Raw genomic sequence first — 24174 nt, forward strand, 5'->3', positions numbered from 1 at the left:
TTAGCCTGTAAGGTGAGCAGTCTCTGTGTTTGGATCTCCTTTATGTGAGGGCTTCTTGTTCTGAGCAAGACAGTTCATGCATCCACGCTGATGAGAGAAAATATGAGTCAGTACTAAACATTTATACACTACATTTACTGAGACAGTCCATAAAAATACAATGAATGTATTTCTCAACATTTTGTAAGTAGATTATTCTGAATTTAGAACACCAAATGTACTGCATTAGAGTGAAATTCAATTTTATTATCCTGCATTATTAAGAGTGAAAAATCTTGCAATTACCTCAAACTTTAAATAAGCAGATTGTAAATACAAAGCATTGAGTTCTGTATAATTCAAAAGGATGTATAACTTTTTGGATGTTTTTATTCAATGCCTTGGAATGTAATGTTTACCACAATTATCAAAAGCAACCCCAAAAACCACTATTATAGATTGATCGGGGGTGGTGATGGCGCAATAGATAAGACGCATGCCTTTGGTGTGAGAGACTTGGGTTCAATCCCCCACTGTGTCCCTGAGCAAGACACGTAACCCGTAGTTGCTCCAGAGGCGTGCAACCTCTGACATATATAGCAATTGTAAGTCGCTTTGGATAAAAGCTTCAGCTAAATGTAAATGGTCTAATTACCTTCCACAACAAGAAGGCAACAACTGCCAACAACAGGATCAATGCAATGACTGTCAGGAAGATTATCCACCAGGCAATTTTGGTGAAATATTCTGCTTTTTTCTCAAGGAACACTGTCAGTTTTACCTGTGGACAAAGGGGTTATTGAGTTGAGTAATGCACAAATGTAGAATCACCAACATAGAATATGTTAACAAAATCTTCTTTTTAAAGCACCTTTGTCCCAGGCTTCTCTGGTTTCAGTCCAATATTCTCTGGAGAGTGTGTTAAACTGAGAGTAGCATCCACAACAATGTCCAGGTAGTTCAAAGAACTGTAATCCTAAATGGGGAGAGGCAAAATAAATGAGTGAGTGGTATTGCAGTCACAAAGCTAAAAGTTAATAATTATTGGAAACATGGTGTTAAAGCAACAAAACTGAAGCATTTTAATCACTGTTATTAGTCAGTGTTGATGCATTTCACAGAAATGTGAACCTCTGTGAAGGTGGTGTTCCACAGGTGTGAATGTAGAACCATCACTGAACTACTGTCCAAACCCAGCAGAGGGCAGCTTATCTCCACACATTTCAGTCCATCTGAGCAGGTCTGAAAGGGAGGACAACAGGCCTGAGGCTCACATTGGACAGTTGACATCCCACAGATTCCCAGATAAGATTGACATACTGTTTGCTAAAACTATAATATAAAATTATAATATAAAAGTGGACAAAGGCAGTTAAAATTCAGACAAATCAAAGCTAATAAATTTAGCTACAACCTTTTCTTTCTCTGATTAAACTTCTGAACTTGATACTACTACTACTACTGTCGCGCTGATCTGGCAGAGGTGCGCCTGTCTCCCGTGTGCCCGCCTCCTCCTGCATGCCGTCTCACCTGCGTGCCGCCCCGCTCTGCATCAGCAGCCGCGTGTGACCGTGCGTGCGCGCCCTGGCGCACCCTCGACCAGGTGAATTAGATTGAGCAATCAGAAGCTCGCACACACTTCAATCAGCGGGAGCATATAACGCAGTCATTTGGCTGGTGGAAAGGGACTGACACGACGGAATGGGCAGCACACATCCACTGCGGGGAATGAGACTTTTGATTTGACGGGCTATCGGTAAGCTCACTTGAATGGTGTTTAAATCTTTTTCTGTTTAGGTGTTAATATGGGTGAGTTAAAGTTGTCGCTGCATGGTTGAAGAGAGGGAGAAACTATGTTCAAATGCATGGATATATATGGTTAAAATGTGTGGGTTTTTTTTACCTAATTTGTGTTTACTGTGGAAATACCTGTTTGTTCAAAATGTTTTTTTATTTCTGTGTTTAAAGGTTTTTCACCTATACTGTTCAACTCCTGTTCAATTATTCAAATAAATTATTCTGAGTGAAATCCGAAGTCTGGTCCTTGTCAAGTGTGGACACCTCGCAGTTAGAAGAAACACTTGACGACTACTACTAATAATAATAACAATAATAATAATAGTAAAAAGTTCTTACCAAAGTTTTGTATTTCCTTTTTTTTGGAAGAAATGGGATTCCATCAGTAGAAAGGGCTTCATGTTCAGCTTCACGTCTCTTTCTTGAGGGGTCATGCCAACCCTTGATACCAAACATCATCAGGTTACATGTGTTTATTACAGGCATTGCTTGAAATTTGAATAATAAAACAAAAAGGCAGTGGTAAGTATTACCTTTACATGTTTAAGTGGATGAATCTCATTTACAGGTGAGCAGGGGGCAGACTGTATGCCTTTACTGCTGATCTGAGTCAAGTACAGAATCGATTTTCCTATGGAGTTCTCCTTTGGCCAGTAGATGTTGAGTGATGCATTGGCAAAAGATTTCAGTGGTCTGCCCAAATTTGTTATCTGTTAATAAAAAAAATAAGACATTTTCCATTCACCTGTTTGTATAAAAGAAATACAATGAAGAAATTAAATGCATTTTAAAGTAAGATAAATGATGGCTCACCCTAAATTCATATTGTACTGGAGTTCCAATTTGATCCACTGATTTTATGGCGCTCTCACTCCTCAAGTTTTCACCGAGTGACACCTGAGAAGGCCTGGCTAGTCTGATAAACAAAGATAGACGTCCTTTGACATTTTCATGCATCATTCCAAAGTTCTCCACTTAAAAATAGCATAAATACAGATTAAAATAACTCCTTGTTTCTTTATATCTGTGTTGTAATGACAAAACAACAAACAATAATCTCATAAACAAAACCAATTAAATAACTAATAAAACAACAATCAGTACTTACCCATAAACTTGCAGCTCCAGCTCAAAAACCACTTTGGCTAATGCCTCAACTGGTTGTATGGTCTGCACACTTGTCCTACATCATATGAATAACAGAACATGTTTATTCATAATCACATACACATCTCTGATCAATAACTGTTGCTAGTTTCTGCTCTTTTCAGTCTTACTTACGTTTCAAGTTGCAGGGTGACGTTGAGGTCTTTTGTACTCAGTGAAATCCCGGATGTTTCGAGTATGACATAAAACGTTACCTAAAGGGAACAAATAAGCCATGATACACTTAGAATGCATAATGGTGATCCGTGCATGAAGAAAAATAAGCAGTGCAACTCACTTCTGCATCTCTTTGGAGTGGGTTTCCCAGTTCACAGTCTATTACTGTTCCTTTGTCATTGGCTGTACAACTCACTTGTGTTTCCTATAGACAAATGCATGCGGGAATAAAAACAGAAGAGTGTTATTAACAAATATTATTATTAACAAAAACACCTTCCACACTCCATACTTGTATACCTACTGATGCTGTACTGTAGACAACAGAAGAGTAATGAAGAGTGTCTGGGAGCACGATGACTGAGTGACTCTGGTGTGCATCATCTCCGTCCCTGTTAGTCACAGTGATCTCCAAAGCTATGTTTCCATCAGAAGGAGTGATGACTGCAACACCATCCTCTCTAAAGACATGACATAACCTCAGATGAGTATGAGTTAGGGTTCAGTGATAAATATTGCTTTATCTATGGACCAAAGATGGTTACCTAGTTTTGTTTTTTATGTTTGGTCAGTTTTAGTTTGACCTTTTATGCCTTACCTGGCCAGTGATTTGAAAACATCTTGATTGTTTTGTGTTTTTCTGGAACAGAACTTGTACTGTAACCCTAGGTTACTTTGGCAAATGTTGTCCCTGCCACAGTCCTTATTTATCAAGATAATCTGTGAAAAACAGAGCAGAATTTGTTTCTTTATATCTTTTAAAACATGGATTGGTTCCAATATCCTCCTCATATCTCTCACACAAATTTCTAAATAGTTCAATTCTCACAGTTCCAATGGGGTTAGGACGTATACAGACAGATAAACACACACATACACTCATTCGCACCTCTGAGAAAGTGCTCTTTTGCTGGAAGAGGTTGAGGACAGGAGTAATGTCAGGCAGATCTGCACTCCTGGTTGTCTGACTGGTGCTCCACAGAGACACAGTAACAGAGACAGGGATACTGTGCAGCCTGTCCTTGATATCACGCTGGAACAGAATAGTTAAATTTTGGTTTAATGTGCACAGTCTGCTGTTTGTTGGGTCTCTTTAAAGGGACATTGTACAATGAAACAGTACCAGAAGCCGGAGTTTGGTGTCAGTACAGAATTGTCTGTTCTGTCCAGGCAGCTCCAGTTTTCCTTGAGACAAACCCAGAAAATCCATTCTGGGAGGAAGCCTCACTTTTCTCCTCTCAGCATCAGCCTCAAAAGTGTAGTTAAGCACTGAGAAGTAAACATGTAAGATTACATCAACCAATACTTGTACTGATACCTGTACCCACTGTTGCTATTACGTTACTGTTATAGTGTGACAAACTACTATTATCAGTATTGCCACTACTTGTATTATTACATTATAATACTACTACTACTATAATACTAGCATTATTAACATCAACTACTACCATTATTACTGCAGCAAACACTGGAGCAAACAGCTGCTTCTATTATCACAGCTGCTATTCCCACTAGTAAGTTTGACATTGAGTGCTTTTTACTCGATGATCTAGTCTGTGTTACTTTGTCAACCAAGAATCTAACTTGTCCACTAGCTATGAAAAAGCACCACTGTTCATCTCTATGGTATCTCCATAAATCTATTTTAAAAGTATATATATGTTACAAAGACTTTAAATGCCACAAAATAGAAGGAGTGAAAACACTTTACATTTAGTGTGAATAATAAGAACAATAAGGAAACATACTCAGTTTGGGGTTGAACGATGCTGGATGTGCTGTGTAGGTAAAGCAAGCCTGCACTGCAAAATAACTTTACAGAAGTTTGTGAGAAGACACATTGGATCAAAAGACAATAAGACTGCAGTTGGATCATGTTGACATTTGCGTTTTTATACATCTCACCATGTGCGTTTATCACATTGTTCCTTTGTGATGTCTATTTCATTTGGCTTTATCTTTAAAGAGCTGCTGACACTGACCACTGGCCTTGCTCTGTAACAGAGACAACAGGAATGACGGGTTAAGTAAATTCACTTGTTTGAGATTTGTTATGATATGAAAAAATAGTTTTACTATTTTTGGGCTCTGATATAGCACATTGAAATCAAGGGATAACACCATGCAGTGAGTGGATTAGACTGCATTGCAAGGATGCCAATCACATTTGTTAATATAGCCGTTATGAAATCTGAGTCTACACATTGCTACCTACCTATGGACTAATATAAATATATATTTTAAAAAACAAGTAGATATTGGGAAAATGTTAAAGGAAAGGACTTCATAAACAAATTTGACAAGGACAAAATTATGAAAAATAATTATATAATAATAATTATAATCTGTAAATCTATGTTTAACCTAAATAGTTTCATGTTAAGTTAAACCATAGAGCTCCAAAGGTTTTCATCCATGGTTGGCAGTTAATGGCACGTTAAATTGCCATGAAAGTTCAGGTTAATGGCTACTTATGGGTATTTTTTGCCAGCACCGAAAACTGTCAGGAACTGCCAGTAATTGATGTGGATTTTGTGTGTCAGTGTTGCCCCCGTGACCCCCCTTCCCCTAGGTCTAGGGGAGGCTTTCACATGTAAATGAGTATGCTGTGAGCTATACAAATACAATCATGTAAGCCCCCACTGGTCAGAGGTGACACCTTTTTCTATCTCTTTATGTGTTAGCTGCAGTAAAACAGAAATCAAGAGCATTACTAAAAAGAGAATGAAAGGTGGCAAAGTAATTGGAGGTGTTTTTACAGAGTGCAGAGAATATGGAGAAATGAGATGAACAGGAGATACCAAACAACCATATCAAGACTAAGATTTGGACACACTGGCCTAAACAGCAAGAAGAAACAGTAGAGCATTTTATGTTAGACTGTCAGAAGCATGAGGGAGAAAGAAAGCAGCTGTTTCAAAACCTCAGAATGATAAAAGTACTTTGGTTTATAATGAATAAATTAACATTATCATTATTGGAGAGGGATTTACCCAAGCCAACCAATCAAATGTGATTGATGATTTGGGGATGTCATTTGTTTCACCCAATGACTGAGAAGCTAGGTCGGGCTGCTGCCGCCTCTGCTGCTCCTTTGAGGGGTGGGGGTGGGGGCGGGGGCGGGTGGGGGAGTGGTAGTATGTTTCCAATGATTTTTGGCACAGATGAACGCGCAGCACCGAAAACTACCAATAACTGCCAGGGATTAGTGGAATTCAAGGCATTTTACAGGGACGAAAATCACACTTTTAATTCATTTTGACTATTATAGGTACCAGCTGGACCCAGTTCAAACTGATAGAAAATATCTCAGGTTGAATATAAATTTCCAAGTGTTTGTGCTGGAGCTGCAAAATTACCTGTAAACAAAGACAGAATCAGAAAGAGATCCCACAGCCAAGTCAGGGTACTGATTGTTATCTATGTCCAAGTTGCCAGACAGAGAATATCCAAACAGAGTAACTTTTTTGGATCCTGATGAGAGTACCTGAAGGAGCCAAAATATGAAAATGGTCTGTTTTTGCTTTCTAAATATTTCCAACCACAGATTTGGTGACGTTTTTGTAATTAAACCCACAACCTCACCTGTGCTGGCTTTTTGTTGATGCCATCTGATGAGCCATAGTAAAGGTATACTCGACCGGAGCCATCATATGGTGCCCCCACGGCAATATCTAAAGACAACGTAAATTGGAGACAAAGATAGTAGTTTACCAATATGTCCTTCAAGTCTGAAAAAAAGCCCCAACAGAATTTGTGTTCTGCGCTTCCTTTCTTCAAGATGATTCCAAGCTTTTAAATAAAACTATGAAACTTTTGAGAGAAGAAAGAAGACATCCTTCCTCTTGAAAGTGACAGGTCCAATTAACAAGAATAAAAAGGCTCTCCTGCTCATCTCATTAAACTCAGGGATTTTGCCTTACTTGAACAGGTAGGCCAGTAGCTTATGGTGGGTAATGGTTGTTAGATGCATACTAGCTGCATAACTCACTATTGCTACTGTTGCATTATGTTATCACTATCCTGCAGGATTTCACTTTGCATGTTATATTTAATATTATAAATGCTCCAACCTCCATAACCATCTTGATTGACATCTCCTATGTTTTCTACTGCGAGGCCAAACATGGATTCTTCCTGTCCAAGAAGTTGTGTTGGAACAGTCTTCTCCCAGTTTTTTCCTTGGTTGTTGATATAGATGTAGGCTGCTCCTCCAACTAAACCATCTTTAACAAAGAACTCTGGTGCTCCTACAACAAGGTCATCCCACCTGCACATACCAAGATAATGCAGAAGAAAAACAAACACTACAACTAAAACAGTCTCATAATAAATATAACCCAAGCAGAAGTCGTATGAATTGTGTACTTACTGTTCTGTGATGTAGATTGTTTGCCTGTGTGTCCAATTAATACCAGCATGATAAATCCCTGAATGTTAATGTAAACACGGTAGTTTCAAGTGTTTTTAAGATCACAAGTCAAAGGAGGCAAGGTTTATTCCACAACATCAAAGCGTAATAAATAACTATATTAATGTTATTTGATATGTTTTATACAAAATATATTATCTTATATATATTTATTTAAAAAATTACTATTCATATCTAAGGACCATTAAATCTGCTGCAAATTTCATCGAAATCTTGTCATTCATTTTTGACTTTGAACCAGAAAGTTGTCAAGGGGAATTTTTGACCTAATGCTGGTGCTGATAAAAGGCCATGGAGCAAATAAACATCCTCTGGTAACCATGAATATCCATACATTTTTTTTATTATTATTTATATTATTCTAGACAGTCATTAGCATGGAATTGTACTTTGACCCAAAGTATAGGACTGATGGAATGAGTCTTAGTGTGGCACATGTTTTCGGCATTAAAAGCAAAATAAGTAAATAAGTATTTGAAAATATTTCTTAGCTCGGGTTTTAATGGACATAAGTATTTTAATTAATGGAGTTTTGAAGTTATCCTACCTATCACCATTGAGATCCACCACTGCCACATCGTAGCCAAAGGAGGAGGCCATGCCAGGACCAGAAAGGACTAACTCCACAGACAAATTTCTCTGTGCCACAGGGTCTGCCTTAAGAAATGTCACCTGGCCGCTGTAACCTCCTCTAGGGGCTCCTGATACGATTGTCAGCTCACCCTTCCTGATGAGCGCCATACCAGAGTCAATGGAGAATCCTGGAGAACAGAAAATAAAGCAGTTTATGGGGAATTTATTTAAAAGTCTTTCATTAAACCCTTGACGGCTGAATTTATTTACAATTATATAAGAAAATGACTTATTTGTGTTCTCATTTGCTTTCAAGCTGATGCTAAATGAAGTGGAGATTGTTCATTTGTAATTTGTATGATGTTGGTATGATGCAAATTAGCAACAACAGGCATAAATGAGGAACCAGTGCTTGCAAAAGGAATATGCCCAAGCAGGCACTGGGGAATCCATACGCTATCTCGGCTGCAGTCTAAAAGTGGTGTGATGCAAATTTGAAACAATGGCCGTTAAGTAGTTAATGATAAAATTATAATTATTAGCGAAAAAATCATCACTTCTTGCCTTGAAAATATGAAGCAAGAAGAAGTCCTAACTGACTCAGCCCTGACAAGAAACTGACCCAGGTAGCTGTCTCTCTGGAGAGGAATGAGTGTCGGGTTCAATTCGTCAATATCCCCAGTCTCACGAGAACCTTCACTGAAGATGTCAAGGTTGTCCAAGAGTTCCATTCTTACGATTCCTTTGAACAGCATCATATGAGAAAACATAGAATAACAAAACTTTAAATGCTGCATCATGTGGAAAACAAGTTTAAACATGGAAGAATGTATGTTTTACCATGTAAGTTGCAATGCATGTCATTGTGGGTCAAAACAACCAAGACATTATCTAAATAACGTAGACTTACAGTAGTAAGTGCATTTACAGTATATTGTATAGTGAACCTACAATTTGTCAATAAAATTATGAGTACTATTAAGAATGAAGTCGGACAAAGCCCGCCGAGAGGCTGTGAAGCAACCGTGAAGGTCCAGTGGTCCTTTGATGTGTGGGGAACTGCAGGGTGAGGCCAGTTCCCGGGGTTACCTGCCCTTTCGGTCATCCTGGAAAGTGTCGGCAAGTGACACCTTTACGGCGAGAGTGGCAGAGAATGGTCCCAGAATATACATTTTAAGTTTGATAATTCTGCTTGACTTTAAGCAGAGGTTCTTATCACCCATCAAAGGCTTTGTACTTCCTCTGTAAAGGTCCAGTCTTTGGATGAAGCCAAGTCTGTAGTAAAACCAGGCCTTATCTCCTCTTGGTATGAAATACTGTTTCCATACAGTTTTTTATTACTCGGAGAGTAATAAGAGATGGGCTAAAGTATTGTTGGTTCTGGCCCTTTCATTGGGACGAGCCTTGTGGTTTAAAGGTTTATTGTTGAAAAGTGCAGTTAAACAAAAATAAAAACTGATTTGTAATTTTTAAAAAATCTTTCTTAAAATGCAATAAAAGATGAAGAAAGATGTAAAATAAAGCTAATTTCCAATCAGTCTGTCAATACAAGGCATATATACTGTACATGCTTGTTAATTTTGTTGTCCATATGTAATTTTTCACCTTTCCAAAAGTACGCTCCTGGCGCTCCAAATAACAAAGATTTGTTGTCCTTTGCAAATGATGCTCCATGACCCTGTTGGCAGTATGCAAACCACTCATGGGTCTTTTGACGTCTGGTTAGGTGTTCCGTATCACAAACTACCCTCCTCCACGTCCTCTCCTCCTTCCCGACCTGCAGGTCATCTCCTAAGAGGTAACACTGACCCGTCACCAGGCGAGGGACATAAAGGCTTGGGTTCGGGCTCCACTGCTGGTATCGATGAGCACAAGTCTACAAGGGAAGATGATAGAATAACTGTTGACAGATTTTTTAACAGATTTTTAATTTTTTAAATGCGGAGGATTTTGCTTACCATTACATTTTTACCGGGACCTTGGCTCGTCACTCTCACTCCCATCCACTGGTTGTCAATGCCTTTACTGTCGAGGAACTCTTGAAAAATGAACAAGTTGAACTTACTGTGTGGCTGCAAAGTGAGAATTACATTCAGTAAAAGTTGTACCTCAACCACCTCCTTACCTGAACTTTTCTGGTTATATACAATACTTTTATCGTTGAACAATGGTGCTAAAAGGCTTTCCCTAGTGCAATGAACTATGACGTTAATGGATGCCACTTGCGTTGGTACAAAGCGTCCATTTGTGAAATGTAGTGGACTAAAATTAAAAGTAGCATATAATGTATTTATATGTAAAGTACACGTACCTCAAAGTTGTGCTTACGTCTACTTTCTACTACTGATTACATCCCAATAAACATGCAAAGATGACTCATACAATCAAGTAAAACAGGCAAACAAACCTTCATTATCAAACTCAATGGGCTGACACCGCTCGGATGTTGTAGCAAGATCACACTGGTAAACAACACCTGTTACATTTACTTGGTTCCGATGTTTTGATCGTGGAGCTCCTACCAGCAATCTGGGGGGAAAAACTTTTATGTGGTAAGACACGGACACAGAATTTGATTTAAAATAACTCAAACTTAAATAACTAAGTTTTACTCACATGTTTTTTCTTATAGGGTTCAGCTGCTGGTGAAAGGCAACAGAAAATCCAAACAGGCTTCCTGGATCTCCATTTCTCTGCAGCACATTCTGGGTGTCCAGATTGAAAGCTGCAACATTATAGGTCTGGAGGTGCCAGACACTCCACAGATACACCATGTGCCAATGTTTTGCCATGATTATGTTGATTAAAATGTTTAATCTGCTCTGTCTCATGCAGTGCCCGTGCTCTCTGAGAGCACAGAGGGAGTTTAAACCCTGATAGAAAAGGGATTGGCCAAAGCAGTTGCTAACTGGCTCACTGTGGACATACAGGGTGTGGTGACGAGAAATCTTCACAGTAACAAAGCTGCCCTGTGCAGCTCTGAGTTGATAACTGTGGTAAATATTAACCAATTTTTGCTTTGATGCGAGTCAAACGTGAGACACTCCCTCTGAGCAAAAGTCTTGTCTGCTTCTAGTTGATAATAGAAAGTTAGATGAGGTCGTGTTGTAACTTTCACTGGCTATACAAAAAGCAACGCCAAAGAGACAACACGCATATATGGCTGAATTTATACCAAGAACCTGTCCTCGTTATTTACTCTGTCATTCTCTTCTGTGAGATTTATGGCAACTCATGACCTCTTGTTCAGCAACACCCTTCAACCCATTCATATTTGAGAACTACCTTGTAAAAGCACTTTTTCTTCCATTGCCCATTAAGCAACAGTAAATGTATTCAATCAGTACGTGGAGGAAAGAAAAACTTTCCCTGTTCAAAGATTTGCCCCTTCCACTCTGTCAAATGTTCAATCTTTCCCAAGCATTTTTGAAATCTCCTTTTTAAGTCTTAACAAGTGTACCTAACAATGTGTAAATTAAGAGTACTGTTTACTTTTTTAGTGTTGACTGTTGACACTGACTCTTATAATTCACAAGTAACCTTAGGAAGTAAGGTCAGTTTTCTTTGTCACTACAATTTCTAAAAACTAAACAGAATATTCTGCAGCTTCTCGTGCAGACAGACTTAAAGACTAAAACTGAGCAAGTCTTGCATTTAAAAATAGCATGCAAAAGACTCCCCCAGTTCCATATTTTTGACTATATATGTTATGAATTACTTTTATTTTTGCGTCAAATAAAACTCACAAAACACTCAACCATGAAATAACGTGGTCTAGTTGCCTAAGCCCCAATGCGAGCAGACAAACAAAAACCCACGCCATAACCAAACTAAACAAGTCACTTAAAACTAAAGACTGGCATAAAATACATTAGTAAAACCTAACTTAATCAGCAGTTACCACTGCATTAAAAGAACAAAAGAGACTATTACACACTGACAAGAAATGGGTATTAAATAATAATGTCACCTCAACAAAGACTAAATGTATTTAATCAGCTCTCACTTAGGGCAGGAACGGTCATTCTTTTCTGCTTGAAAAAAACTTCTGTGAAGGTGAAAGTTGGCCGCTGTGTTTCCAAAAATGCAATATACTGTATCCTAGGAAATGCGCTGACAGTCAAGGGAAGACAACATTAAAACACCAGTCAATAAACTAAAGAATTAAAAATAATTGCTCAAATAAAAATCTCAAATGACCTCTCACTACATACTTAAAGGATGAGGACCAGTGCCATTTTACAGCCTGAGAATTTGCCTTGTATATACAGTATACTGTACTACACTACACTGGTGGTACCAACATTTATGTTGGAGCAGCTAACCTTAAATGTTAAAGTTAAACATTTTATAAAATATTTTCCCACAACACATCATGAAATGTGATTTTTATTTATATTTTTAATTTACAGAAAAGCACTAGGACATCATAGTAGGCCATAGTAAATTAAAACCGCTTTGTTACACCAGGTGGCGCCAGAGTATTTGTTACCAGAAGATCCAATATGTCCGGTATGCCAGGCCTATAGATCTTCACTGCTACAGGTTTTATTTAATATTTTATTCAAATTATGCCTCTGCTAGACTGAAGAAGACTAACCAACTAAAAAAACAACCATTACTATTATCCATCTATTTTTATATTAAAAGCAGTTGTGGTGTAAGTAGTAGTAGCTGTAGTAGCTGTAGTTGTTGTGCTGGTATCATAGTAGTGTTGTTAGTAACTCTGGAAAGTAAACATAAATGTCACACAACAAGAATTACTGCAGGTTCACTGATTCATCTGACCTTTACAACTAACACAACACATGGTATTTAAAATTAAACTAAATGTATGTTCATTTTGGAAAGAAACAAGTTCATCTACTCTCCTTTCCACTTCCTGTCTCTCTGTCATCAATGTTTAAAAGAAAAAAAAGGAGAGAATGAACTGATCTCATACTCTGTGTTTACTGGTCTTCACAGTTTTATTGTCTTTATGACTAATATACAGGCAAATGCACACATAGATATCAAAAGGGGCTTGTGCACCTGCCCTTTTTCTACCCGGAGAGAAAGTGCCCTTTTTCTGTGGTCATCAATCAAAATATTAGCCCGGGAGATGAGACTTTGTTTCATTGCCCTCCCTCTCTCTCACCCTTGGCGTATCTGTGCAGTCCACCAACTGATTGTCCGAAGGCAATGGTGTAATTAACGGAGCCGAAATATTGATCGGGGTTGTGTCCAAAAGTGTTGTTTTAATAATGCCGGTGAAATCACTATATAGTCGTCTACATACAACTCCCTACATAGGGAGTAGGGTGTAGTGAATGAGCAATGATTTCGAACACAGCCTCGGACTCGAGTGCCACTTAAGACGCACACACGGTGTCTTCAGAGTTGACTTGAGACTCGCCCTCAAAAGACTTCAGACTTGACTCAGACTCTAGGTGCGGGACTTGTAAACAATGTTTATTTTAGGAAATGTCTTATGAGCTTGCTTTTGTTCCCCTCCCTCCGTTACCTATAACCTATCTACGTAACACATACTATGCATCTGCTACACAAGGCCACATGCGAGAGAAGACAACAAACACCAGCAGCTACTGTGCTATTCATCATAAACTTTGGCTTTAAAACTTCTTACAACTTGCTCTTGCTCAGAGACTTGAGACTTGACTTGGACTCAAGCTCAAAGACTTGTGAGGATCTCTGCCAGGAAGGCAGAACTCAAAACTATCAGATTAACCTAAATTTCGCCTGCGGAGGCTTCTTGTATCCTAGCTACACATCCTGTTGATGCCCAAAGTCATGTACATTCTGAGTAAACATGCTTGGTGGTCTGTGAAAAGCAGAGAAATGGCCAGCCACGGCCTACATCTCACAGCTCAGCTGCTGCATGTGGCTTTGATTGTAGTTTCATAGACACTGACATGCAAATACCACAATGCTGCGAAACTAAAAAGGTAAAAGACCTTATTTTTGAGTAGTTACACCTGAATATCTATTGTTGGAAACTACATACACCACTTTATTAGGTACATCTGTTCAATTGCTTGTTAACACAGATAGATAATCAGCAAATCACAGCTCAATGCATTTAGTCATTTAAACATGGTAAAGACAACTTGCTGAAGTTAAACCGAGCAACAGAATGGGGAAGAAAGGGTACATTTAAGTGACTTTGAACGTGGCATGGTTATTGGTGCCAGTTCGGCTGGTCTGAGTATTTCAGAAAATGCTGATCTACTGGGATATTCAGGGACAACCACTTCTAGAGTTTACAGAGAATGGTCCAAAAAAGAGAATATATCCAGTGAGCTGCAGCGGTGTGGAAGGAACTGCTTTGTTGATGTCAGAGGTCAGAGGAGAATGGGCAGACTAGTTTGAGATGACGGAAAGGCAACAGTAACTCAAATAACATCATCAGCATACCATCTCTGAACGCACACCACGTCAAACCTTGAAACAGATGGGCTACAGCAGCAGAAGACCACACCGGGTGCCACTCCTGTCAGGTAAGAAGAGGAAGCTGAGTCTACAATTAACACAGCCTCATCAAAATTGGACAATGGAATATTAGAAAAATGATACCTGGTCTGAAGAGTCTCGATTTCAGCTGCAACATTCACTTGGTAGGGTCAGAATTTGGTGTAAATAACATGCAACATGCATCCATCCTGCCTTGTATCAACTGTTCAGGCTGGTGGTGGTGGTGTGATGGTGTGCGAAATATTTTATATCTATATTTTAAAAGGCATTTACAATGATTTCTTATTGCTGGATTATTTGAAACATGTCATGTTTTTCAGTCAGGCAGAACCTACTGCTCTAATAGAATACATGTTTACTATGAAGATTGCTATATGTCAGTAGCCTATACTACCAAGCGTGAAAAAAAATATATTACGTTTTGAAGTCTGTTATTCATACATGTACCACTAATATATTTCACTAAAATTAAATACCTCAGGTATGTTATTCTTATTCCACAAGTTTGGATGAAATAATAATAATAATAATAATAATAATCATCCTTATTTGTAGAGCACTTTTCAAAAACAAGTTACAAAGTGCTTTAACAAGTGTAAAGAATAATACAAAAAAACAAGATAAGAGAATGAAAAATTTATATAAAATTAGTAAAATACAATAAAATAAAAGGGATAAAATAAAGTCAAATAAGATCGGGAAAGGCTCTCCTATAAAAGTATGTTTTAAGAAGGGACTTAAAAGAGTTCACTGACTCAGCCGACCTGAGTCAGACTTTGGGCCTGAGAAATGGCATTACGGGAACATACTTTAAAATAAATTAATAGGCTGCTCCTGTTTATATTGTGTGTTGCTGGCCTTATCCATTTCCAGTATCATAATCTGTATAGGAATTTGTTAACCGTTAATGTTCCTATATCTTCTAATTTAGTAGGGGAAATCCACTAACATGCTTAAATGCACGTTAACTTGATTGACTTGTGTCTGTAGTATATAAACACATTCTTCACGTCTTACCTTTTAAAGAGGTGGTATGCTCATTTTCAGGTTCAAAATCTTATTTAGGGTTTGTACCAGAAAAGCTTTACATGGTTTAATTTTCAAAAAACACCATATTTTTTTCATACCTTGCTGCAGCTGATACATCATGTCTCTAAATGATCTTTGTTGGAAGTTGCAGATGCGCAGTTCCTAGTTAAGGACTACTAGCCAATCAAAAGCAGAGAAGGGCGGATAAGCGAAAAGCCAGTAATAGCCAATCAGAAGCAGAGAAGGGCGGGTCTGTGAGAAGTACACATAGCTTTGTTTCAGCTATACATGTTGCCGACCAGCTTGGCTGGAGCCAGAGTTTCAGAGTGGTGACTTATTAATCTGTAACTAATGCATCTTTCATCCATGAAGTTTTAACTGAGCGCTGCCTCTACATCACAGTAACAACTTTATGTCCATTGACTGCCTGGAGGGTAGCTAGTGTTTGGAAAGGAGAGGGGAGGTGATGACACACTGTGACGTCACAGGGATGAAAGGGAAACGGCTGGACTACAAACAGCTGTTTTCAGGCAGTTCAGAGCAGAGTTTTCTATGGGAGATGGGAACTCCCTTTGGGCTGGACTTTGGGCTTTTTCACTTTGCAAACCTATTACATGCACATAAAAGGTATATAACTCAATGAAGGAGAGGGAAAAAGCCAAAAAGCACAATACCACATCTTTAAACGTGTGTCCCAAATAGCATATTCTGTTGAAGCTCTGCTGTGCTGCTAGCATTTGCTGTTAACTTCCGGGAACTTTTGAGATGCTCCATGATACACCATTGCTGTAAAGAGCTGACTATAAGAGTCTTACTAGTGACATTCTGACTCTTGACAATTAATAACAACTAGTCACCCAGTCCGTTACAATATGTTGAAATTGACTTTATAACCCGACAACAATCAATAAATCAATCAATCATAAATCAATTTCTGGCTTCTTGTAGCTGTTACAGGCCTGTAATAAGCACTGCCAATTATTTCATTCGTCCCGAATGACAAATTATTCAGTTATTAAATTTTGAACTGTGAAACTTTTAGGGTCAATCCATCCAGCAAAAGTTCAGCTACTTAATCGATAAGTGAAAACGTTGACGTGGTGATGGTTTTTTAACACAGTTTATGGCACTACTCAATAGGACAGCAACACCAAGCTATTACAACATTAAGTTGCATAAAACATACGTCTGCAGTAGTTAACCTCTTTCAGGACAATCTATGCACTGGTGGCTTATTTTGTCCCTCTTTCACCACCATTTCTCACCTCTTATCGAATTGCTTATGAATGTGTGGCTTCTTTTGTAGATTAACCTCACTGAAAATGTCTTGTCAGACAAAACATGTTGTAACTGTTGGTCATAGACTATGTGGGAATCAAATGAATTATGTGTTTGTAATAAATTTTAGTGTATCTGGTATTTTACATTTAATTGTATACGTTTATTGCTGTATAATTATATATAATTGAATATTACTTTACAATCAGTGTAAAACATCAAACTTTATAGCTTAGAGTCACAGAAAATGGGTCACTGGATTGCAAAATTTAACAGGAAGTTTATTTTCTGTGTTTCAGCCAATCACTATGATTGCCACTTTGTAAATCTTGATAAGCTTGCGATAAAATCTTCCACTTGAGTAGGAAGGCCTCAGTTGTGCAAGAGAAGGTTGCTGTAACACAATGATCGGAAGATTGGCTGCTTTGATTCTTCTAAGTGCATTGTGTGAGTGTACTTTGTATTTTAGATGAGGACTGTTAAAAAATGTACATATTAGGCTATACAACATTTTATATAAATTATTTGAATAGATCTCAAATAGGCTTTCTGATACGCATTTTAATTTTTACTTGTTCTGTTGCCTAGTAACTCTGATATTGTTTTTCTCTTTTTTTCAGCTCAAACCAGAGATGTTCCTGACCAGATCCCTTTGACTGTGATTAAACGTGGTGATAATGTGACTCTGACATGTCCAGTCATTGATGATAAAGCCGGGTTGTTTTACTGGTATAAACTGAAGTTTGGATATATGGTCCAAACAGTTGCAGCAGGAACTTTTAAGAAGTTAAAACTTGAAGGACAATTTGACAAATCAAGATTTACAATCACAAGAGGGAACGCTCAGTATTTTCTTCACATCACAAATGTAACCAAAGAAGACGAAGCAACATACTTCTGTCAAGAAGGAGCGTCAGACAAAATGAAAAATTTTAATGGCGTATTGTTGGCTGTAAATGGTAAAGTATGTTTACTTCAATGTTTTTGTTTGCCATGTCTGTGTCAATACCCAATCCATTACTTAATTCCTTCCCTTTTGTGAATCACACAGATCATAAAATTCAGCAGAAATCTGTCTACATGAGACTAAGTCCGGACACTCAAGCAGTCCATCTTGGCGACTCAGTGACTCTAAACTGTTCACTTCTCTTCAAGAACAATACAAGCAGAGTCCAGTTTCCAGGGGAACACTTTGTGTACTGGTTCAGAGCTGGATCAGAAGAATCTTATTCAAGTGTTATTTACACTCAGAGTCGAGCTGACAAAGATTTGAACGGGAGGTGTGACTACAGTCTGTCCACAACTATCCAGAACTCCTCTGATGCTGGGACGTACTACTGTCCTGTGATCGCATGTGGAGAAATCCTGTTTGGTGAAGGAACTAAAGTGGAGACTAGTATGTTTTAAAGTCTTATTTAACTCATAATGCAGCTATACTGATTATTATTCTGTTGCTTTCTATGTGCAGTGTTGATAATAGGAGAGAGAAACAAAAAATGTTTATTATTATGTTATGTTTATTATGTTTATTTTTAGGAAATTTTATCTTTGGATTTTTTTATTTGAAGTTTTTAAAAAATATATTTTCAAAATGACCTACCTCCTGAGCCACAGCCAACCCATTCATGGTTCCCAGACACATTGTATGGGAATGTACAGAGTTTCTTGGCATCTAACAGTTGTTGAGATGTTTCCAGAGGTGGAAAGAGTACTAAAATATTCTACTTAAGTAAAAGTATGATTACTTTGATGAACTTTAACTTTAGTACAAGTCCAATTAGTAGTATAAAAATCTATTCAAGTAAAAGGACTGGACTGGAAAAATGGGAAACACAGGACTGTATATGGTCATGATCTCTATTTACATTCAAAGGTGGTAATTTTAATGGGACATCATAGGTATTTGCATAATTAATTTATAATTAACATAAGCATAACTAGTTAAGCATAACTAGTTACCACCAGGTTGCTAATGACAACCAACATTAGCAATGTCATGCACTGATGTCTAATTTGTTAATTTGAGCATAGCCTCTTACCAACCTATGAAAACGTCTTTTCAACAAACTTTGGTACAAGCAAGATGCGAACTTCGGGGGAGGGGGAGCTTGGCTCCTCTTAATAAGACATGACATGCTATTTTTGCCATTCATTTCTGTTTCTCTGTATCATCATGGACCATGCGTAAAATCAGGAGCAAATTTGTCTCAATTTCAGTTAATATATAGTTAAGTGTCTCTTTGGGATTTTTTTCTCATTCCAGGACAAGAACTGTGCCCATTCATCATTGTGCTTGGGACACTGCTGGCCGGCTGTGTGATTGTGATTGTCGTGCTAATTATCTTGAGAAATCACAAGCCTGTTTGTGAATATTGCAAAGGTAGGTTCATTGTGTGTGTTTGTATTATTACAACCAAGTCAGACACCAACACTGACATACCGTAAAACTTCAACAAAAAGCCTAATCCCAATTAGACAGCAGTCCCTTTTACTGGCCTGGTGCCACATTTTCACAAATAAAAGCAGATCTCAATGAAACGCCTGGTCCGGTTTTTATAGAAGTTCTCTGGATGTATAAAACCTCTTTAAACACACACTGGGTCACCTGCTTGAGCTGATTCTAGGTTGCTTGGATTGTGCATACAAATATGAATGTTTACATTTTTGTCAATATGTACATGATACACATTGTTAGTTCAGTGATTTAGGGCTATTAATTTGAAGTTTTACGGTATTATTCATTTACAACTTTATTGCCATTAATGACTTGCTTTCATTAATAGGAGGAGTAACTGCTTCTAAGCATGTTGAGCATGACAGGTCAGATGAGAATCAACCAAGTGATATGGTAAATATAATTTAAATATCATCTAATGTATGACTAGAATTGAATCATAACAATGGTTATTCCACATTTTTGATCTTACACAGCTGTGGTAAATGTTTGGTTAGGCTTAGTCACTTAAACAACTTGGTTAGCTTTGGAAAAACATCTTGGTTTGGGTTAAAATAAGTACAACGTTAACGTTAGGAGACCTTACATTAACGTTAAAATAATAAACACTTGGTTAAGTTTATCAAATGATCTTAGTAATCGTTTAAAAAACCCGAAAACAATGTTGTCCGCCAGTAGGAAAACAGAAAGTTGTATGCCACTTTCAAGTCTGACATTGTGTTGACCCATCAATCCACCCCGGCCTCCCCATTACTTTCTTCTTTACTCCTGATTGAAAAGAATCATAAATACAACAACTGCTGGAGGGCTTTGTCACTTCAATATTAACGTATATAGTTTATGTGCACTTTCTGAAAGGTCACAAGGCCTCTTGTGAGGACAGTCACATATTTATTGCTAATTAATGTACATTACTTTACAATTATTCACTTAAATAAAGTACTTTCTTAAATAACACTGACCAGATGCAGCTCCTCGCCCAAGACCTGTCTCCTAGAAATTATGTTTAAATAATACCAAACTGGTCTCCCATATATATTGTGATGGTATAATCGCTGCCTGGATTATGTTCAGGGAAATGTGCTTTTTTGAATGAAAAGGCCACATTTCCTTCCACACCGTTGTCACAGGGAGGTGGTCAGAGGGAATGGTGAGCATCCAAAATGCAAGATGTGAGCTTAACATCCAGACTCTGTGGTTAGGTTTAGTCAATAAAAACATATTAATATATGTTAATATTAGACAAAGATTGTGTTTTCAGAAATGTTAAGAAACATGTTGTGTCTCAAATCACTGCAGACTATTTCTGCATTAAACTAAACCACAGTCTTTCCTTAACCTTAACCAAATGCTGACAATTATAAACAAGTTTGATAATGCAGTTGTCAATACAAGCAGATATTCTGGCTGAAGTAAAAAATCGTCAGTAAAATTTTTTTAGGCTTGCCAGATACGTAGACCACAACAACATTTACAAAACGTAATCTGGGAGGCATTACATTTCTTTCAACACATATTAGTTCATGCAAATTGTTATTTCTTGAAGAATGGGTTGTTTCATCAATCTACATCATTGTGAACTGAAATGCTGCAGAAACCTTAAACTGCATTTGGATCACACAACAGCAAAATTAATCTGCTCATAGGCGACCGAGTGTGGGAGGAGTTGGCAGTTTATGGGGGCCATGTTCTGTTCATTTTTATCCTTTAACAAAACATTAGATTAACTACTTAAAAAATGTTTCCTGTTCCAATAGATTTCATATTTGGTAAGAATATAAAACAGTAAACCTTAGAACCTTTATAGCACATTGGACACCATATCCATTGGTTGTGGCATTACAACTCTAACATCTAATGATGATTATGTCATCTGCAGGATGATGAAGAGCTGACACTGAACTATGTGGCGCTGAATTTTCCCTCAAGACAAACTCAAAGATGGACAAGTAAGATGGAGTTACCACAGGACTGTATATACTCTGGCATTAGAGTCAATCAGTGAGGAATGAACATCTACTACATATATTGTTACATACAATAATGTTCATGCAGCTTTGATTCCTGTTCAGGTGAATTTTTACAGTAATGTTATTGTTAAAGAGGGCTTAGTTTAGGATAGAAACAGCACTTATGTTTTGTGATGTTGCCTGGTTGAACCTAGAATTAATATGTATCATTATCTTTCAATTTTTTTGTTTTATTCTTATTTCTTGTCTTTGATCTTGAATAACTGCTCAAATTATGAAAGAATTATGAATGTAAGAAAACATTTTTTGCCATTAAACATAATAAAATAATCAAAAATAAAAGCCATGTTCTATTTTCTTCATATTGTGATATTCGACAGTTTTCACGGGTTGCCATGGTGACATGGGTGCGAGCGCGGATGCTCCAGTCAGAGCCCGCTCTGTCATGACCTGTGCTCCTCCCACATAAAAATTTATTTAGTTGTGAATTGGTGTGACTAAACTGTAATTATGTACACTCTAAAAACTAATTCAGGGGACCTTTAGTTTAGTTTAGTTAATGTAAAATACAATTTGATGACGTGTAAACGGCCCACAGTTTCCCTCTCCTTCATATGCGGGCATGTTCAAGGCCAGACGAGTGACCGCATGGCCACAGCTGAAACTCATTAAAGTGTAACATGGTGAATGGTAAGTATTTTATGCTTAATTACACATATTTGCATTCGCTCAAGATTCTGTTGGTGATAGCCTACTGTAACCAAATACCGAAATCAAGAAGTCCTTAATTTGAGCAGTGTTGATAGTACTGTACTAGTCTGTGTGCCGAGGTAAAGTTAGCTAGTAGCTGTAGTCTGTCACTGATTGAGTAGGCTTAAATGCGGGAGTAATAGGTGGCCAGTGTAGAATGTCTAAACTAGCTATGAATTTTAATACATTTATGAGAATTAATACCCAATTATGAATTTTAATATTCAGAAAATATCAATCCATAAAAAGCTCTCGTTTAAAAAGAAGGGACACCACCGGAGTTGTTATTATCCTAGAGTCTCCGGACCTCTAGGTAGCTTTTAATAATTATACAATTATTCACCAGTGATCAGTTAGTTAATAATCACTCAATTATCAATCAGTCAGTCAGTCTCATATCTAAAGGGTCAATTCTCTTGGCAGGGATGTAGAAATAGGCAACACACACAATTCCTTGGTTACAGTGAATTTATTAACTAACTAAGGTGATATAAAAGGTTGGTTAAATACATCAGGGCAATAAACAATGGCTAAACAATGAGAATGGAGGTTCGATTGTGGGAAGCATTTGATTCATACGGCAGAGGAGAACTAATGAAAGTAAGCTATGAGTTTAGGAGTTAAAAAGACAAAATTAACACTATGGGACATCCCTGACCACAGAATGCTTTGTTTGGTCTTACTGCTTGTCGGCGGCCTGCTTTAGCCTGTTGCACGGGTCCCATGCTAGCTGCCCGATCCTGGCTTTTTGCTAGGGATTCTCCGGGGTTCTCCGTGTCTGAAGAAAAACCTCAATGGTTGGCCGTCCTCCGTCTGGCAATTCGGCTGTTTTCAGGTTTCCTTCGTTGCCGCTGGCGAGACCACGTGGCTCGGTCTGACCTCGATGAAGTTGGCTCCACGAAAAAGCTGCCAGTTGCCACGATTACGTGTGTGTGTGTGTGTGGGGGGGCAGTTTAGGGTTTCCTGCCCCCCTCCAAGGAGAGTTCCGATAGGCTGTTTGTAATCTCTGGTTAGTTTCTTTGTCATTTTAACAATTCAGGCACCAAGAGACTTATCTCGGCTGTTGCCAAAGGTGGACAGTTTTACGATCAACTGCTCATGAATAGCACTTAGGGAAAGTGACCTTTCCACCCCCATTCTGTTGGGGTCTCTTCAGCCGTCTGTTGAAAGTTGATCTCCACCTCCCTGCTTCTCTCTCTCAGGAAGAGAAGAGGAATTGAGTCTCCAAATTATTTAATATAAAATGCACAAATCCACACCGTTGTCCCACTACACCAGGTAGCCAGGGAAAATCTGTTGGGAAGCTAACTTAATATGGGATTATCCATTAGCCACCGCTCCAGTTAGCATGTAGGCTAGTTATGTTTATAAACTACAAGTAGCTATGTTAGACAGTTAGCCACTTGCAGAGATCAACTTAATTATTAAGTTCATTTTACTTAGAAATGTGTTTTATTGTGGCCAAAAAGCTTCTTCACCTAACTTGATACATTATGTTGGATCAACTTAAATACTTGCATTCATGTTGACAATTATTAAGTTCATGTTACTTAGAAATGCGTTTTATTGTGGCCTAAAAGGTAATTCACCGTACTCAAAACATTGCTTTGAATTAAATCATCAGTCAATAAACCAAAGCTCATAAAAAAACCTCAAATGACCTCTCACCACATACTTAAAGGATGAGGAGCAGTGGCTTTTTACAGCCTGAGAATTTGCCTTGTATGTATACTGTACTACGGAGCATAAGGAGCTACACTGGTACCTGTTGGAGAGTAACAGGCTTAAAGTGAACTGACATTTATGGTGGACCAGCTAACCCTGCTGCACCCTTAGATAACAGAGAAGGTAATATTTATAAAAAAATAAAAATAAAAACACGATTATTTCACACAACACATCATGAATGTAATTTTATTTTGATTTGTTTATTTTTATTTTTTACAGATAAAGCACTAGGACATCATAGTAGGCCTACAGGAAATGAAAACCGCTTTGTTACAACAGGTGGCGCCAGAGTATTTGTTACCAGAAGATCCAATGTCTGATATGTCAGGCCTACAGATCTGCACAACTGCTGCAATTTTTATTAAATTTTTTTTTTCCAATTATGC

The 24174-nt window shown here is 37.9% G+C and overlaps 2 protein-coding genes across 2 annotated transcripts; one reads left to right on the forward strand and one right to left on the reverse strand.

Annotated features, from left to right (window-relative positions):
• Positions 1-10899, reverse strand: LOC123957294 (integrin alpha-6-like). The gene is made up of 25 exons (XM_046029989.1): positions 10724-10899; positions 10515-10636; positions 10066-10145; positions 9713-9983; positions 8730-8849; positions 8082-8295; positions 7176-7372; positions 6688-6776; positions 6462-6589; positions 5008-5097; positions 4851-4915; positions 4223-4368; positions 3989-4132; positions 3698-3819; positions 3404-3560; positions 3221-3304; positions 3058-3137; positions 2885-2959; positions 2590-2692; positions 2310-2486; positions 2116-2217; positions 1111-1221; positions 851-955; positions 635-760; positions 1-87 (listed from the first exon to the last, which is right to left on the reverse strand). Exons 1-25 carry the CDS (start codon positions 10897-10899, stop codon positions 1-3), a joined length of 3171 nt encoding a protein of 1056 aa, XP_045885945.1.
• Positions 10900-14281: 3382 nt separating this feature from the next.
• Positions 14282-21345, forward strand: LOC123957296. The gene is made up of 6 exons (XM_046029990.1): positions 14282-14447; positions 17506-17844; positions 17937-18281; positions 19149-19265; positions 19669-19733; positions 21220-21345. Exons 1-6 carry the CDS (start codon positions 14282-14284, stop codon positions 21343-21345), a joined length of 1158 nt encoding a protein of 385 aa, XP_045885946.1.
• Positions 21346-24174: the final 2829 nt, after the last annotated feature.

The sequence above is a fragment of the Micropterus dolomieu genome, linkage group LG19, assembly GCF_021292245.1.
Source record: "Micropterus dolomieu isolate WLL.071019.BEF.003 ecotype Adirondacks linkage group LG19, ASM2129224v1, whole genome shotgun sequence".
NCBI lineage: Eukaryota > Metazoa > Chordata > Actinopteri > Centrarchiformes > Centrarchidae > Micropterus > Micropterus dolomieu.